The sequence below is a fragment of the Brachionichthys hirsutus genome, chromosome 8 (assembly GCF_040956055.1).
Source record: "Brachionichthys hirsutus isolate HB-005 chromosome 8, CSIRO-AGI_Bhir_v1, whole genome shotgun sequence".
In the NCBI taxonomy this organism is placed as follows: domain Eukaryota; kingdom Metazoa; phylum Chordata; class Actinopteri; order Lophiiformes; family Brachionichthyidae; genus Brachionichthys; species Brachionichthys hirsutus.
Window position 1 is genome coordinate 8,543,277 of NC_090904.1, and position 16,789 is coordinate 8,560,065.

General features: G+C 46.4%; 3 protein-coding genes across 3 annotated transcripts in view; 1 reads left to right on the forward strand and 2 right to left on the reverse strand.

Annotated features, from left to right (window-relative positions):
* Positions 1-1,138: 1,138 nt before the first annotated feature.
* fezf2 (FEZ family zinc finger 2) lies at positions 1,139-4,045 on the forward strand. Its single transcript, XM_068742788.1, has 4 exons — positions 1,139-1,795; positions 1,906-2,040; positions 2,110-2,242; positions 3,801-4,045. Exons 1-4 carry the CDS (start codon positions 1,139-1,141, stop codon positions 4,043-4,045), a joined length of 1,170 nt encoding a protein of 389 aa, XP_068598889.1.
* A 5,285-nt stretch (positions 4,046-9,330) lies between these two features.
* cep15 (centrosomal protein 15) lies at positions 9,331-10,932 on the reverse strand. Its single transcript, XM_068742948.1, has 4 exons — positions 10,880-10,932; positions 10,290-10,413; positions 9,949-10,017; positions 9,331-9,845 (listed from the first exon to the last, which is right to left on the reverse strand). Exons 1-4 carry the CDS (start codon positions 10,930-10,932, stop codon positions 9,669-9,671), a joined length of 423 nt encoding a protein of 140 aa, XP_068599049.1. The 3' UTR covers positions 9,331-9,668.
* A 3,088-nt stretch (positions 10,933-14,020) lies between these two features.
* The window catches only part of LOC137898344 (receptor-type tyrosine-protein phosphatase gamma-like), a 104,235-nt gene continuing 101,466 nt past the window's right edge, over positions 14,021-16,789 (reverse strand). The window contains exons 23-29 of the mRNA XM_068742370.1: positions 16,585-16,678; positions 16,212-16,288; positions 15,911-16,039; positions 15,367-15,513; positions 14,803-14,945; positions 14,541-14,676; positions 14,021-14,161 (exon numbers count right to left, since the gene is read on the reverse strand). Of these exons, the coding sequence (XP_068598471.1) occupies positions 14,021-14,161; positions 14,541-14,676; positions 14,803-14,945; positions 15,367-15,513; positions 15,911-16,039; positions 16,212-16,288; positions 16,585-16,678 (867 nt within the window). The remainder of the gene's footprint in view (positions 14,162-14,540; positions 14,677-14,802; positions 14,946-15,366; positions 15,514-15,910; positions 16,040-16,211; positions 16,289-16,584; positions 16,679-16,789) is intronic.

A 16,789-nucleotide genomic window follows, 5' to 3' on the forward strand; every position in this document is an offset into this window, starting at 1 on the left:
ACAAGGACTTTATTCCAACCAAGAGAATCGCACAGACAATGTCCAGTGAAACTATTTCATTACAATAATTAGAACGAATGATTGGACGCAATGACGTCGTCACGGCAACGGGAACTCAGAGGAAGCTAGGAAATAATAGATATGTTAAAAAAAATATGTTGAGATCTCATCAATTAACTGAAATATTGATGGAAATCTTGTCATTGTTATTCAGAGTAAATATTATTTATTTGTTTACGTGACACCGAGGACCCGGTTTAAAATGTATTCATGAAACTTTCTCACAAATGAGCCTCAGTTAAAACTGAATTTGAGCTCATAAATGTTTTTTAATACATTCTGAGAGGCTTTTCTTATTTTTTATTTTGGGAAATTCTAAAAATGAATTTTTTTCTGAAATGTTTTCTGACCAGAATTAAAATTAAGAGAGAAAATAATGAAAAATTCGAATTATTTTTCAACAAATACGCACTAATATATTTGCTATACGTATTCAATAATAAATAAACTCTATTCTGCTGCCGCCGGATATTTACTCTACATTTTCCGGTGTAAACGGAGATCCCAGCGAATTCCCAGTCCGACCAGTTCCTCCATGCAGAAATACAAACTCTTTTCATGGAGTCTTTAGCCCCCCGGCCCCCGGCCCCCACTCTGCTCCAGGAGGAGAACCCGGGTCACGCAGAGCTTCCGTGCGTCGCAGGAGTGAAAGAACTCCTGCGCCTCTGGAGGATTCCTCCTTCACACCGGAGCCGTTAACCGGGACCCGCGGATTAGCGCCTTCATCCCGACTCTTCCTCCGATGTGATTACATTTTCTCCAGGTTTCATATTTGTGTCTGATGATGGGACCGCCCCCTCTGGATGGGGGGGGGGGGGGGGACACGTGACACACCCGATAAGAAGTTCTCCAAGAGCTCGAACATTTTCTTCTCCCTAACGAGTCCCGTTAATTCCGTGCGCGCCAGTTAATGAACGTTAATCCGTCACCCCTGGATGCCATTGTTGCGGGAGGGGGGGGCGACCATTTGGATGCAAATGCGTGACACAGTGACAGCAAGGTGCTTATCAAACTGTCCTGCTGTCCTTTCTGCGGGGTCGCTCGGCAGACCGCTGCGCATAACTCCGGGACTCGGACCATGGCGAGCTCTGCGTCTCTGGAGACGTCCTGCGGGAGGACCGGACCCGCCGCCCCGCCGAAGACCCTGGCCTTCTCCATAGACCGGATCATGTCCAAGGAGGAGCGCACGGAGGGGAGGAAGGCGCTGGGGCTCTGCGCGCCCATCCCGTGCGTCATCCCGCTGCAGCCCCTCAGCTACGACCTCCAAGCCAAGGCGCTGATGAGCTACTCGGAGCTGTGGAGGGCCGGGCTCAGGGGTGCTTTCTGCGGGGCGGCTCCGTGCAAGGGCGGCTGCGGCGCGTGCGTGAAAGCGGCCGCGGGTTCGAGAGGGGTGGTGAAGCCGCAGGTGCTGCACCAGGCGGTGGGCGTGCCCGGCTACTATTTCAACTACCTGGACTCTGCGTACCAGCAGTCGGAGCTGCTGGCGGGACACTGGTTCTCCGGGCCGCAGGTCCAGGCGCACCACCGGCTGGTTCTGTTGGAGAACGCCAAAGTGACCGGGGCGGGCGCGGACAAGGCGCCCACGCCGCAGTACCCGCACAAGGAGCACCTGCCGGGGCAGCTGGACCAGATCGTGAAGGAGAACCACGTCCTGAGCGCAGACAAGAGCAAGAAGGTCAGCAGCAGCAGCGGCGACGGGAAACCCAAAAACTTCACGTGCGAAGTCTGCGGGAAGGTGCGTGACGTCCCGCAAGCCGCCGCGTTTCAGCCCGGTTCAATAACACAGGTGAAGTGGAATCAATGAAATCTGAATTCCGCTGCTCCGCTTTCTGCGTTCTGTTCCAGGTTTTTAACGCGCACTACAATCTGACCAGACACATGCCGGTGCACACCGGGGCCCGGCCGTTCGTCTGCAAGGTCTGCGGGAAAGGGTTCCGGCAGGCCAGCACGCTGTGCAGACACAAAATCATCCACACGCAGGTGAGTCCGCGTGTTCGTCCTCACCTGTGCGCGAGACCTTCCGAACCTAAAACGAATTGTCCCCTTCAGGAAAAGCCGCACAAATGCAACCAGTGCGGGAAAGCGTTCAACAGAAGCTCCACGCTCAACACGCACGTCCGGATCCACGCGGGATACAAGCCGTTCGTGTGCGAGTTCTGCGGGAAAGGTTTCCACCAGAAAGGTAAAAGATAATGTCGGAAGTTTTCGGCTTTAATCCTGGAATATTTCCGTTCGGCGGGGACAAACGGCGGATTTTATGCCGTTGAAATCTCAGAAATAGAGAATAAATAATTAGAGTAAATTCAGTCCAAAACACTTTTTGGAAAATTATTTTGCTTCCAAAAATCAATTTCATGATTTTAAAGAAATTAAATAATTTTACTGATTAAAAAAGGGGTTCGGGGACGAATTTGTGAAAATGAATTTTAAATATTAACCTTTTAAGATCCTGTATTAAATGTAAAATATTATTATGTTCCTATAGTTTTGATACCGAAATTATATTTAATTATAAAAAATAGATTATTATTATTATTTAGATAGTAAAACGCAATATAAAAGTAAAGCGCAGCGAAATGATAGTGAAATAAAGTATTTTGATTTAAATGTAAAAAATATGATTTTTCCGTATGAGGTGATTTTTAAAGCCGCGACTTCTCCGGAATAATTCCGGTTTGTTCCGGACGGGTCGGGGGTTCTGCAATGCTGCTGCGGGTAATGAGGGGAGCGCTGCGGCCCCGCGATGAGGCATTCACGGACACAGGACATGTCAGTTCGCTCTCCCTTCGGGACGGCAGCATTTGCTCCGGGTCAGCAGCCCGACCCCCCGAACCCAGGACGAGGTGGGCCTTTTCAGTCCCGCGTTTGATCCTGATCAAATTTGACAACTTCTTGACTCCGACACACAAAACTCTGAATAATGAAGGCTGAGCATGAAGAGGAAGAGGAAGAGGCCTCCTTCTCACTTTTTACAAGATCAAAGAGGAAAAAAATGTGGAAAAGGTTACAACAAAGAGGAAGAAGCGACTCTGAGGAAGATGATGATGATGTTTTGATTTATTTTCAAAAATAATCAAATTTAAATACCAAACAAAGCAAAATAAAATAAAAGTATGACAAATAAATCAATAATTTAGGATATAGACGGAGGAAGGAAAAGGAAATAAAACAGATCACTACAAACGTTTATTAATGGCTGCATGGCTTCCGGTTGGGACATTTCACAATAAAATGTGTTGACAAACACCTCGTCTAAGAGTAAACATAAATAAGGAAATAAAATCATCTGATCAACAGTCACGTCACGTGTTTAATCAATAATTAAACAGTTTGCATTTTTAGATTTCAGACTCACCGTATTTCCGCAGCAGATCCCGATCACGCTGATTGATGGATCGATCTGGTTGTGGGTTCGACTTGTCACGATCTGCTTTTAAGATGATGAAAACACAAACCTTTAATCAGCTGGTTTCCTTTTATCTCATAACGTTTTACATTTACTTCAGAATTATTCCTTTTCTGAAGGGAATTTTCCTCCTGTTTGTTTCCGCGCAGAGTGGAAAAATACCTGTCATAATTTACCTGAGGGAAACTTTGGAGCAAAAATAACCTTCAAGGTCTTGTGAGAATTAAAATTCGATCACGTGACTTCACGAATGTAAACAATATCTGCAGAAATGATTGAGATAATTTGAGACGATAACTGTCTTCCTTCCTCCTCCTCCTCCTCCCCCCCTCAGGGAACTACAAGAACCACAAGCTGACCCACAGCGGGGAGAAGCAGTACAAGTGCTCCATCTGTAACAAGGCCTTCCACCAGGTGTACAACCTCACCTTTCACATGCACACGCACAACGACAAGAAGCCGTTCACCTGCGCCACGTGCGGGAAAGGCTTCTGCCGCAACTTCGACCTGAAGAAACACATCCGGAAGCTGCACGACCTCTCAGCGGCCTCGGACGCCTCCCGGGAGCTGCTCAGCTGAGTCCCGCCCCTCGAACCGCAGAACTGAACACGGTCCCCGAAAACGCGCGTCCTGTTGTCCCAGAGGGGCCACCGTAGGGAGAAGGGACCGGAACCTGTAGGAATGTGCTCTTCCTGCATCCATGATGGAGGTGTAAATATGGAAATAAAGAATGTTATTTAAGATGTGAATCATTGCCATGTTGTGTTTGACATGGAAACGATGTTAATGTGAATAAATAAGTTAAAAGCTCAACCCGAAACGTTTCTGTTCTTCAACCATCTTGGAAATAAAATGAAGACTGTTAACAGCCAAAATCCACATTCTGTAGAGAACCAGAAATGAATTAAACATTTTAAAGAAGATGTTTAACTAAAGACGGATGAAAGGAATATATTAAAATATGTTTAATGAATAAATGAAAGGAGAAAACATTCAAAAATAGAATAACTAAATCAAATCAGATGAACGAGAACGCATTCAAAACAAATAGAGAAACCAAACAAATTAAAGGCAAAACTTTTTCAACGTAAATAAACCAAAATTAAAATACAAGAAAGAAAACAACAAAGCAGAAAGTATAGAAAATAAAGCTGAAAGTTAAAAATTAAACCGCAAGAAAGAGAAAACAAACATTATCAATAAGAAATAGAGAAATATAAGAATCTCTTTTCATGATCAGCTTCTTGCGGAAGACGTGCCAGTGTTGATTCCGCAGCTTCATTTCGTTCAGGTTGCATTTTTTCCAACTCGATTTAAACCTCTGGACCAATCAGAGGCCAGCTTTCAACAACCTGCACAGGTACTGAAATGAACGAGGTGCTGTCAGAACCCTCGTGGACTCCTCCCCGGCTCCTCCATTTATTGACAGACACGATCTCAATAAGGCCGCGTTTACACTTGACTCCTGCGTAACGGCGCGGATGATGAGCGGTAACGTGAACCCTTGAAGGAGAATGGCATTAACGATAACCGCTGAAGGAGCGAGGAGGGCGCCTCCGCCCATCACGGCAGGAGATAATGGAGCACTCGGGCCGCAGCTCCTCATCTGCGCCTCGGCGTTAATAGCGCTCCCGTGATTCTCCTCACGGCTCCTGGAACAATATTATCCCTGCGCGCATTCAGGGGAGGCGCGGCTCCGTGCTCCCAAACGGCGCGCTCTCCATTAACAGCCAATTAGCGCCGAGACGGGCGGCGGGGCGGAGCAGCCGGTCGAGCTAATATTGCCTGATCAATCAGCTTTACGTGAGTCTGGACCACCGATCCCCCGGGACGACTGGTAGGGGCGGGGACAGGAGACACCGCCCAGCAGCAGCACACGTCTGGAGCGTTCGCCTTAATGTGACGTCAGCACAATGACAAGGGTCACCTGACCTTCATGGATATGTCAGGTGTATCAGGCTTCCATCCAACCGTCTGTCCATTCATTGATCTGTCCATCCATCCATCCATCAATCTGTCCATTCATCCCTCCATTCATCGATCTGTCCATCCGTCCATCCCTCCATCCATCCGTCTGTCCATCCATCTCTAAGCTGTCAATCAATATTTCACTGATATTTTCTGTATCAATAGTTTGTTAGAATTTTAAAAAAGTCCTAAACATATTCTGATGAATGTTTTTGAGAGGCAGGATCTAATCCGGGGTCTAGTCCATCAGGTTCCGGTGGTGATCCGGGTCATCATCTGGATCCAGAATGTCCTTTAAGATCAACTACCTTCATGGATATGTCTACACCGATCGGACAAAAATGACATCGTGACCATCAGTGTCTCGTCCTGATCCGCTTCGCCAGATCCAGATTAAGATGCTATTGATCCGGACTGACCTGAGATCAGATCCGAGACGAAATGGATTATTCCTAAAGTTCCGGATCCGGATCCTGAAGAAAACTATCAGACTAATAGAGAGACCCATGCGATCCAGGATCGAGGGCAGGTCTTCAGGATGTCACATGATGAGGATCAGCCAATTGTAATGGAGAAACAGAGCTGCTCTCTGAAGTCATGAAAACTTATCTTAAGGTGCTTGATCTGTAAACTGATCCCGTTCATCATGGACCATTTTATAAAAGCATCTCCCCGAGGTCACGGCCACGGCAACCTCCATGACAACGACCACCTCCACGACCACGACGACCATGACAACCATGACAACCTCGACGACCACAACAACCAAGCAGATAAATGAAATACACAAAAATACACAATCCTCCATTTTCAAGTTTGTGTTCGCGTTTCCTATGGAATAACGTTAAAATCCACACACACACACACACAATCACAGCTGAAACACCCTGAAGGCGGCAGGTTGCCCTTTTCTCTGCACCTCGCCCTCATCTGAGCAACCGTCTCAACGTCCACAAACACGTTAATTGACGGACGGGAGCTTTAATTAGAGCGCGGCATCATGGAGGGAGATTATTGGCGGGAGCGAGCGCTAATCGGCTGTAAACAACATGAGGACATCTCTCTTTATGCTCGCTCCGGGATCAGATGGGATTCAGGCGATTGAGGGGCCACAAAGGAGCCGCTTTGAGACAGGAAGGGAAGAAAAGCGGGAGGCGGTCTTTTTGTCTGCGCCATGAATTGATTCTAAATGGGAGATTAGCGGGGAAGCTTCAGCCGCCGCCTCGAGGAGGAAGCAGAGAAAGGGACCAATTAAGTCTACCAAACGTTAACTTCCATCAGTTTAGCCCACATGAAATTCCAATTAAAGCGTCCCGGCGCTGGCGGCTTTTCTTCTTCTTCTTCTTTGGAGTGTGTGTGTGTGTGGGGGGGGGGGGGGGGGGTCACTGCAGCCAGCGGTTCCCACAACATCAGCTACCAACTCCGAGACGGCCCACTTGAAGCTAGGCCGCCTTTTCACACAGCAACACAACTGAAGGTGCCGATAGGGCAATCACCTAAAAAAGTTAACGTCAAACCTGAATAACCAACAACCCAACAACCAGCAACCAGCGACCCAACAACCAACAACCAGCAACCAGCGACCCAACAACCAACAACCAGCAACCAGCGACCCAACAACCAACAACCCAACAACCAGCAACCAACAACCCAACAGCCAGCGACACAACAACCAACAACCCAACAACCAGCAACCAGCGACCCTACAACCAACAATCCAACTTTAAGTCAGACGATCTTCCTTGGTAAAATTTGGAGAATGTTCAGATTTCCTCTTTAATATTTGCTTGTTTGGTTGTTTGGATTGAAAATGGAATATTTGGGATTACATAAAGCGAACTGAAAAGCTTGGACTGGATTTGAAGCCCCCCCCCCAGCAGCCCCATTCGGCCCTCGTTAGTGAAGCCCGGGCCCTTTGGCACAAAGAGCCTCCCGGACTCATTGTGAAGGGGTTAATGAGCAGTGGCTTCTCATCGCTCGTCCTGCTTTAAATGAGAAAGAGTGGAACCGAATCTACAAATGTTGCTGTTTAAAAACATGCGTGCTCCACGTCTGACGGGGAGACCAACACGGGCTGTGATGTTTGGAAATGAGCCACTCGAGAGGCTCACGTATTAAAACGGAGCAAAGATCATTTAGATTATTTTACAATTATTGGTTCCTGAGAGTCATGGATGATCTCCTGAGAATAAAAGCATCAATTATTTCTACTCCAATGTATGAAAATGAATGTGGTGTCTGTCATAGGTCCCACGCACACGCACACACATACACCGACCACTAGGTGGCAGGAAAGAGTCAGCCTACTGAACTGGTTCATGTTCGGGGAGGCAGCGATTCTTTTGGACCGCGAGGACGATTTAGTTTTACGACGTTCATTCTCCTGATCCTGTTTGAATGTCTGGACATTTCATTCTTCCTGTAGTCAAAGGAAACCATCAGTTAATAATAAAGAACGAATTAAATTCATTTTTATTTCTATAGCACCAGATCACAACGGGAAGTTATCTCAAGACACTTTACAGGAGTAGCAGGGAAAGACAGAACCCAACTTGACCCACAAGAGCAGGAACTTTAGAGACGGAGGGAAGGTAGAACCACCCTTTACCAGGCAGAAACCTTGGACAGAACCTAAGACTCATCGTGGATGGACATGTCTGGGTTGAGATGGAGGGAGAGAGAGACAACGGTAGAAAGACAGAAAGGGAGAGACAGAGACAAGGACAGGTCACCGACAAACACACAATCTATTCAGGTGAATTTGTTTGCATATGAATGAGATCATCGTTCCTCCTGCAGCTCCTCCTCCTCCTCCGGCTTCAGGGACTCCTTGTGGAGGAGGGTCAACTGATTCGGGGATGTCCGGCGCCCCAGCTAATCCCCTGACCCGAGCTGACCCTGCTGGGAAGCGCCCTCCCCGGGTTCACTGTGTTAATGATGCGGCACTCTGCTGCCCCCTCCCCGGTTTAGCAATGAGCTCCACACGGTACCAGCGAAAGAAAAACAACGTTAAAAATCTCTCTTTCATTCAAACAATAGATAAACGTGGAGTCATGTGATCGGCGTCTGAGGCGTGATCATGTGACTCGTTACAAAGCTCACGTGCTGCAAACCGCAGGAGGTCCAAACGCCGTTCTTCCTGTCGGGGCTCATTCCCATTTTGGGGAATAGTGTGATTTAAACCAATCCAAGAACATCACTGGTTTACGGTGGAGAAGGGGCGGGGCTGGCCGGCCGATGTTCTTCTGGTGTCAGATACACAGAATCTGTTCTGTAGCAGATCTGGAGACATAAGCACCACTCGGGAAGCAGAGCCCCCCCCCCCCCCCCCCCCTTGGTGGGCCCCTCTGTAAGACGGACATTCAACGCAGCGCAGGAAGAATTTCTCTATTAGCTGCTGAATTGCTGAAAGCAGGAGCAGCCGGGCCACAAACCACGCAGTTTTTGGATTGATAATGACCCAACCCCCCCATTATAACAACACGCAGCATCTAATTATCCAATCAACAGGAGACCACACAGCCAATTACCCGTCAGAGGGTCTCAGTTGCATAATCCCACGATGGGGGGGGGTCACTGAACGCCTCGCGGCCCCAGCCATATAGAACACATGACACGGGGGCTCCAGATCGCGCTCTTCAAACCCTCTCACATAATTTACCCCATCACATCTTCATCCTGCCCTTCTCACCTGCCCAGCTACCCCCCCCCCCCCCCCCTCCCCCCAGAAAAGACAGAAAGGCGTAAAGATGACCACCTTGGCAAAAAGCAGGGAAAATGATAAAAACACACATTTCAAGCACGTTCTTTCACAGCATCCTCAAAAAGACGGTTCCAGAGAAATCTTAAATTAAATCAAACATAAACGCGTTTAAAAAAAATCTATTTTATTCCATCAAACTAAACTATTTTAACGCATCAGCTCTATAAAGTCTCTGGTTCTCCGCTCACATCCCAATCGTCATCAGTTGACACAGTCACACTCTCCTGAGGAACCGGCTCCCCCTGGTGGCCAGAACGCAGCGCTGCACTGACGCCGGGACAGATGAGATTTTTAAAGCAGAGAAGTTGCTCTTGGTGTGAAACATTTTCTTCCTTCATGAACAGATTCTCTGGAATCGTTGGAGACGTCAATCCTCACATGACCAGAACCTCCGCTCTGCAGCCAACGCCGGGCCTCAGGGAACTGGGGGGGGGCATTCTGGTCATCATGTGACCATCGGATCAGGCTCCACTACGGACTGGCCCTGGCTTTGGGCCAGGGAGGCAGACCCTGATCTTTAGCTTTTCTGTCCGTGTGTTTGGTTCTCCTAGCTGGCTCTTCCGGACCATCAGTCGGATGTGGACCTTTAAACAGGAGGAACTTCTCCCAGGCAGGGATAGACTGTTCCACAGAAGCCCAGTACCGTGCCTACAACATAGAAATGATCTAAAATCTATTATCAGTAATATGTTTAGAGCTTTTCAACAGCGCTGGGCTGGAGGGCAGAACCTCCTTGATTGATGACTTTTACCTCCAGAGCGAGGAGAGCAGGATTCTGCAGATGTTGTTGTCCGAGTCGATTTTCTATCTTCTGTAAATTCTGCAAAAACAAAAAAAACAAAAAACTGTTGAATGAGTTCGGTTAGAAAACGTGTTTATATCTCCTGTTTGTCTTTCAGCAGAGTTACACTGAAACGGATTTCTAACGACACAGACTGGACGTTTTGGGCAAATGGAAAAGAACCAAATCAATGTGGCAGTTTCGGATTAAAAGGTGGTCGCAGGATTGGTTTCTTTTCTCTCTCTGTACGTTCGGCTGGTCTCCACAGGCAGCCCCTGGTCTCTGAGCCCCCCCCCACCAGCCGCTGGTACCTGCAGCAGGGAGGCGTTCCGGTGACGGGCGGCCTCGGACTCCTCCACCTGCCGCCTCTTCTGGACGATCAGCTGCTCCCTGCGAGCCTCCATCCGCTCCAGCAGCTCCGCTCTGTGTTGTAAACTCAGAAATAAGATCCATAAGCGAGATGGAGTTTAAAGCGTCACAAATAAAAGGTAGAATGTGTGAAAGGAAAGCAGAGCAAAAGTTGATCTCGTGTCAGTCAAAAGGAGTAGTAAAAAAAAAAAAAAAAAAAAGTCAAAAGGAGACTAATTCCATAATCGATAAAAGCAACTCCTCCAATCATTGTTTAAAATGATCAAAATCGGGTAAAGTACCGGTATCCGAGTAGCAATCAATATCATTAGTTTTACGTTTCTTTTTATAATATTTTATGCTATTATTTCAACATTTTACTTGTTTACTCTGGTACTTTGCAATGCATTGATTGTTGTAATGAAAATAAAGACCGTAGCTAGCGAGCTAACTGCGTAAACAAGAGTCTTCCTGGAAGAATCACAGAACGAATCGATTATGTGTCGATCAAACTGGATCAAAACTTGACCGGTAGTTGATATTACAGACTCACATCTCCTCGTGTTTTTCAATTAATTCGATTTCTTCGCTGACAGGAACCGACATCACTGACAACGCTCCAATGTAGCATCAAGCTAACAACCCCGAACACGTACAGCCGGAACAGAGGCACGTTCCACTTCAAAATAAAAGCACGACTTTATTAGGACTAATGAATCCGGTGCTGCTGCCCTTAAGACGTTGCATACGTGATGCCATAAGACTGTAGAATTCAACACACATTTACCTTAAGTTCATAGCTTCATTTACAGACGAACTAGATAGTCTAAATATAGCCATTTTGTATTATTTTGAAACACTCAACCGTAACAGCTTGTTATTGGCTTACTATATGAAAAGCATCAGGAGGAGCTCGCTTAAAGGCGCGCGCACGCAATGAATCTATGTTACCATAGCAACCAGACGCTAGGAGAAGTAGGTGCTGCCCTCTGCCGGCCTTGCGTCTGAATGCATTCACTGATTAAACTACCGAGCTTCCCTTATTAAAAGATTTTTAAACCGGCAGAATCTTTAACTAACACAAAAATGTTAGTGTGAGTAGTACAAAATATTAAGTGCAGCTACTGTACTGTCTTCTTGTCCCGTGAGGGACAATAAGACACTTCACCTTGTCCTTTGCATCGTCCTCCCAACACAAGCCACTCTCTTGTCCTCCCTACTACGTCCATGTACTAATGTATCAATTAATTTATTACATTAATTAATTTAATACCTTTATTTAATAATGCTTAAAGTTACGAGTGCAGTGTTTTGTGGTATTTGTTTATTGAACTAGTTAAAAGCGTTTAGGAGGCAATGGCACCAAGGATGCGTGTCAAGTTTTAATTATTATTTTGATTGTTTTAGAATAAAAATCAAATTAACTTTTTTTGTTCCATCATACAATTAATGTAAACATTATGCAAATAGTTTGAAAGGTGCTGTATGAATAAAGCTTGGTTGATGGTAAAGTATGCGCTTTGTTTTATTTAAGTCTCTCTCTCTCGACAAGAAAGGAGATGTTAGCACGCAAACAATTTCAGAAAATAACATCAAAACCCATATTTTATTTGATGTATAGCCATACCATGTACATATTAAATAACACTATAATAGAATGCTTTGATATAGCTTTCAAAGAAACAAAAATAAGTCCATCGTTACTTATTTCATGTTACAAAAGAGGAACAAACAGCCACATTTCCATTTCCACGTGACACCAGAATCATTGCCTCCAGAGAATAAAACCAAAAGAAAAGACGGTGGAACACCGTAATATCACATCACTGCCTGAACGTCCATGGAGGGCATGAAAACTGGGAGGTGATGGCGTCCACTCAATCAACCACAAAAAGCCACGGCGTGAGTTCACATGGGAAACTACAAAAGGACCCAAAGTTAAGGTGAAAAGACAGAAGAGAAGCAACGCATCATCAGAACGCCGATGCGGTGGGGGGGGATGTCCGGATCACCGAATGAAAGGGACACATGTTGTTCTACAAAAGATTTCAAGTGTTTGAAATCCCATCAAAACCACACGAGCTGAAGGAACGTCCTCGTCTCCCGAGGTCAGTAAAAATCCCCAGACTCAGAAACTGCTGAAAACTACGACAGCGTTTGAAGGCAACATTAGTTAATTTAATACGTATAAATATCATGAAAATAAAACTCATGATTTTATGAGAACAAAAGTCAACACAAGTCAATTTTACAAGAAAACAATTGCAATCAAGGAAATCTTGAAATCGTGAAAATAAAGCAAGGAAAGCAATTTTTAGAGAAAAAAAAAAGAAAAATGAAGATTTATTCTTGCAATAATTCGAGGGACTGTCGATAAATCAGAACTGCATTAGAATCACCTGTGTCAGGTAGACGAGAGGACCACCCAGCCAAGCCCCGTCAAACCGGGTCGGTCCTGCTCAAGTCACAGCTGCTAAAAACTCTCCTTCAGTTGAGCGTTTCAGTGCCGCTGGAAATGAAAAGGAATTAAATGAAACCAGTTCATCACGGATTTAAAAGAAAAAACATCACACCCAAAAATGAAGATATAACTCCGATCGGCCAGCAGACGAGGAGGCGGGCCGTTTGAAAACGTGGCGTTTTCCACTTCTCTTCCCTGGAGGCGGCTCCAACGGCATCAGCTGGTTCCGGGATGCCATGACAACGACCGCAGAATAGTTCTGCTCGGAGTTCTGACCCTGTTTCATGTTTCTAAACGTGAACCCAGTTGTTGCATAGAGCTACTGCTGACCCTGTAACGTCACGCGTGTTCATGTCACTTCATGATGAGAAAGAAACGCTTTAAACGCGTTAGGAAACATGCCGTTGCATCATTTGTAGTTGTTGTGACATCACTCACTACGGGTGGCGCTGATTGGATGGCGAGTGTGTGTTTGTGTTTGAGTTCAGATGACACAGCAGCAAACAATTAGGACTCAGAGTCTGCTTCCAGCTGGGAGTACTGGGAGCGATGGGAGTCATGCAGCCTGAGCTGGGAGGTGTACAAAAATCACAAAGGTATCATGATAAGGATATATTTATATATGTATACATACAGTATTTCCATATATTAAAAAGCATAATATGAATCATAGAAAGAAATAATGACAAAACTTCACAGTAGCGGTTGTTAGCCACCTTAGCTCTGTTAGCTAAAATGGGTGAGAGAGAAGAAAAAGAAAAAAAAGGGTGAGGAAGTTTGAGGAAAAGAGTCGTCTGTGATGGGATCTCACTTTGGATATGAGTCGTCCAGGTGCGAAGGGTGGAGGACGTCCCGCCGAGGTGAACAGCTTCAGGTAACCGAGACATCCTTTGTCCCGGAAAGAGGGAGCGGGGCCAAAAAGAAACGTGAACTCCAAGTGGAGGAAAGCCAAGTGTGTCAGCTTCAGTAGGCAGCAACAGCGACATTAGATTAGTTTCTCGTTGCCGACCGTCGCAAAATCAAAACGCAGGTGCAAACCCCTCAGTGAACATTAAGACATAAAATGGCAACATAAAAAATATCAAAAACTTTATATCAGTGTAAAAAAAGTAATCGGGTTACTCATTTTAACCAAGAGTCTGGCAAAAAAGGCCTCCAAAAGTCTTGTTCACAATAGTTCCTTGACATTTTACAAAGTTGAACTGTCCCCCTTGAGGGCTTGGGTTCCGACCCTCAGACCAGCGACTCCAGACTCTCTGCCTGGTCAGACATGGACATCCTGGTCCCGTTAGTGTTCCTCGCCAGCAGACCCGGGGCGCTCTCCTTCCAGCCAACGAGGCTGAGCAGAGCCTTGTAGAGGTACTCGTACTGCTCCTGTGGACAGAGGAGAACAGGTGAGCGAAGGCGAGTCCGATCCGGGAGTTCTACCGGAGCCGAACCGTGGAACAGTCTGATCCAACACGACAGAACCATTATGAACCGGATTCTTCCAGAATTGATGGAACCGTGTTGTAGCTGGTTTCATCCTACGTGAACCGTCTTGTAGCCCGGTCCCTCCTAATGGAACCATCTAGTTGCCGTTTCCTCTGAAGGTTCTTCAGGATCCTCAGAGTCTCAGTTCTCTAGATAACCAATGATCGAAGATCTCAGAGCAGAAACCATCTGAATCTATAATCAGATTCGGGTCAGAACTCGGCTCGCTGGCTTGGAGACCGGATATTCTGTGGGTATCGGTTCCGTGTTTTTGACTCACTATGTCTGTGAAGACACCCGGCCTCATGAGGTTGATCATCTTGGCCACTTGATAAACGTCCACGGCGCCTTCGCTGTCCAGCTGCTGAGACAGCGTGGTGAGAGCACACAGCATGCCAGCCGACACGGAGCCCAACCTGAAACACAGATGTTAGCATTGTGTTAGCGTAGTAGCATCTCCTCAATAACACCTGGGGAGCTCTTTGTGTATTTCCCGTCCCAGCATGTAGAGAGAGAACGAGTTAATAAAGAACCGCACTGACTCGTCGTGGACGACGGTCGGTCCATCTCGAGTTGCCGCCTCCTCTTTGATGATGTTGATGAGCTCAAAGGTGCTGCTGATGGGGGCTTCGGGGTTCGGCCACCTGGGGCACTGGAAGTGACGGACCTCTAAGACGTAGTCATCCTGGTGAAGAGACGGAGAGACAAAAGTTAGAGGTCCTACAGGCCCGATCAAAATATTTCTTCGTTCAGCCAGAGGCTGTCAACCTCCTATTTCAAAACCCTAGAAGGCTCCATACAGTCCAGGTTCACACGGTGAAATAGTCCAGGTTCAGGTTCACAGGGTGAAACAGTCCAGGTTCACACAGTGAAATAGACTGGATGTAACAATGACACTGGTCAGGTGGACACCCATCTTTGGGTTCACTTACGATCTTTAATCATGCTCATTTAAAGAAATAAACAGTTCCTGTCCATTGAACACTATTGATTACATTTAGCTGTTCTTGATGTGTGTTGGGTAGGATGTGTTTCACCCACAGTCTGATAGGTAGCATTCATGCGTTACCTTTCGGTCGAACCTGAACCCTTTTACTCCCACACACCTGAGTAGCTTCAAGGATGAAGTGGTGAATGCTGATCTGCTCGTCGCTGGACAGACATAGCCGGTCTCTGCTGATGAGGGTGACGGTGAATGCCTCACAGTTCATGGCTTCCTCTCGACTGGGCCAGTATACAAACTCATCCTCGGCCTGCGGAGGAGAACCAAGCACCTTCGCTTTATTTAACTGTGGTCGTGAGTGTTATCAAACGTTCTCAGGGGAACCTTTGGACTGAGTGAAGAACAAGAAGGTAAATTAAAGGAGAACAATAATGTGTTGCGCGTGGCGCCTCTGTTCTACAAAGCCTCAACTAATAAGAGCGTCTTGTTAAAAGAGAACATTTTTTACTGTCGTGTGAAGACCAGAACGCAGTCAGATCATTTTAGACAATATGAACGAGTTATGTTATCGTTCATTCCTACAGGACGAACACGTCAGGAACACGAGACTCACAAACAGCAAACAGGACGTGAAGCCAATGGTGTGTTTCACAATCAGGCTGCAGACACACATTTATTACATGAGGAGGCGCTAGAGTGGTTCCTACCAGTCCATTGTTCTCAGGCAGCATAACAATAATTTGTACGTTGTGGTCCCAGATCATTCGCCAGAAGTCTTTAGTGGAGTGGGGCAAAGGATGCTGGGTAATTATGAACTCGTTGCTGCGGTAGTAACCCTGAAAACAAAAAAATCACAACACATACATTCGGCATCACCGGAGGGGGGGGGGGCATCTTTAGGTAATGAAGGCAGCAATGATTATGACATCATAAGAAGAAACCATGAGTGACAGACATGAAAAAAGATGGATGGATGGATGAAGCTGTGGAAGAAGAAGACATGCTGACCATGATGTAAGAGGCGTTGATGTAATCGCTGGCCCTCACGCCGGGCAGAGGTGCTAGGCCCACCCTCGCTCGCTCCGCTGCTCCCAGGTAAACAGAGAGAGAATGCATACGCATCATCAAGCTGTGACCTCATCGTTATCCTGCTGATGTCATTAGCTGGGCAGAGACAGGACTGCTGAGTCGCCACAGTGAGGCCATTTAGTTTCAATCAGGACTTAGGTAACTATTCAGCTACAAAGTCTGAAGCAGCTCGAAAGAAAAGGATAAAATATCTGGATAATTATTAGAGACATCGTATCTGGACGTTCGCAGCTGTTTCAGCAGGCTAATATTTCCTGCTCCCATTCATTCCAGTAAGTCCTCCAAGACTTACATGGCACCAGAGAAGAATTTCTGTTTTTTTCTTTGTTGCACTCCTTCTGAGCGCTGAAGCATTCCGTGAACCGGACGTTAGACTGCGTCACCAGCTGAAACACAAGAGAAGAAGACGTTAGACTGCGTCACCAGCTGAAACACAAGAGAAGAAGACGTTAGACTGCGTCACCAGCTGAAACACAAGAGAAGAAGACGTTAGACTG

Coding starts and splice junctions, on each gene's coding strand:
- fezf2 (XM_068742788.1), top strand. CDS start 1,139: ATGGCGAGCTCTGCGTCTCTGGAGACGTCCTGCGGGAGGACCGGACCC. Junction 2,041..2,109: donor ACAAAATCATCCACACGCAG/GTGAGTCCGCGT, acceptor TGTCCCCTTCAG/GAAAAGCCGCACAAATGCAA. Junction 2,243..3,800: donor GAAAGGTTTCCACCAGAAAG/GTAAAAGATAAT, acceptor TCCCCCCCTCAG/GGAACTACAAGAACCACAAG.
- cep15 (XM_068742948.1), bottom strand. CDS start 10,932: ATGTCGGTTCCTGTCAGCGAAGAAATCGAATTAATTGAAAAACACGAG. Junction 10,414..10,879: donor ATTGAAAAACACGAGGAGAT/GTGAGTCTGTAA, acceptor CTTATTTCTGAG/TTTACAACACAGAGCGGAGC. Junction 10,018..10,289: donor GGAACGCCTCCCTGCTGCAG/GTACCAGCGGCT, acceptor TTGTTTTTGCAG/AATTTACAGAAGATAGAAAA.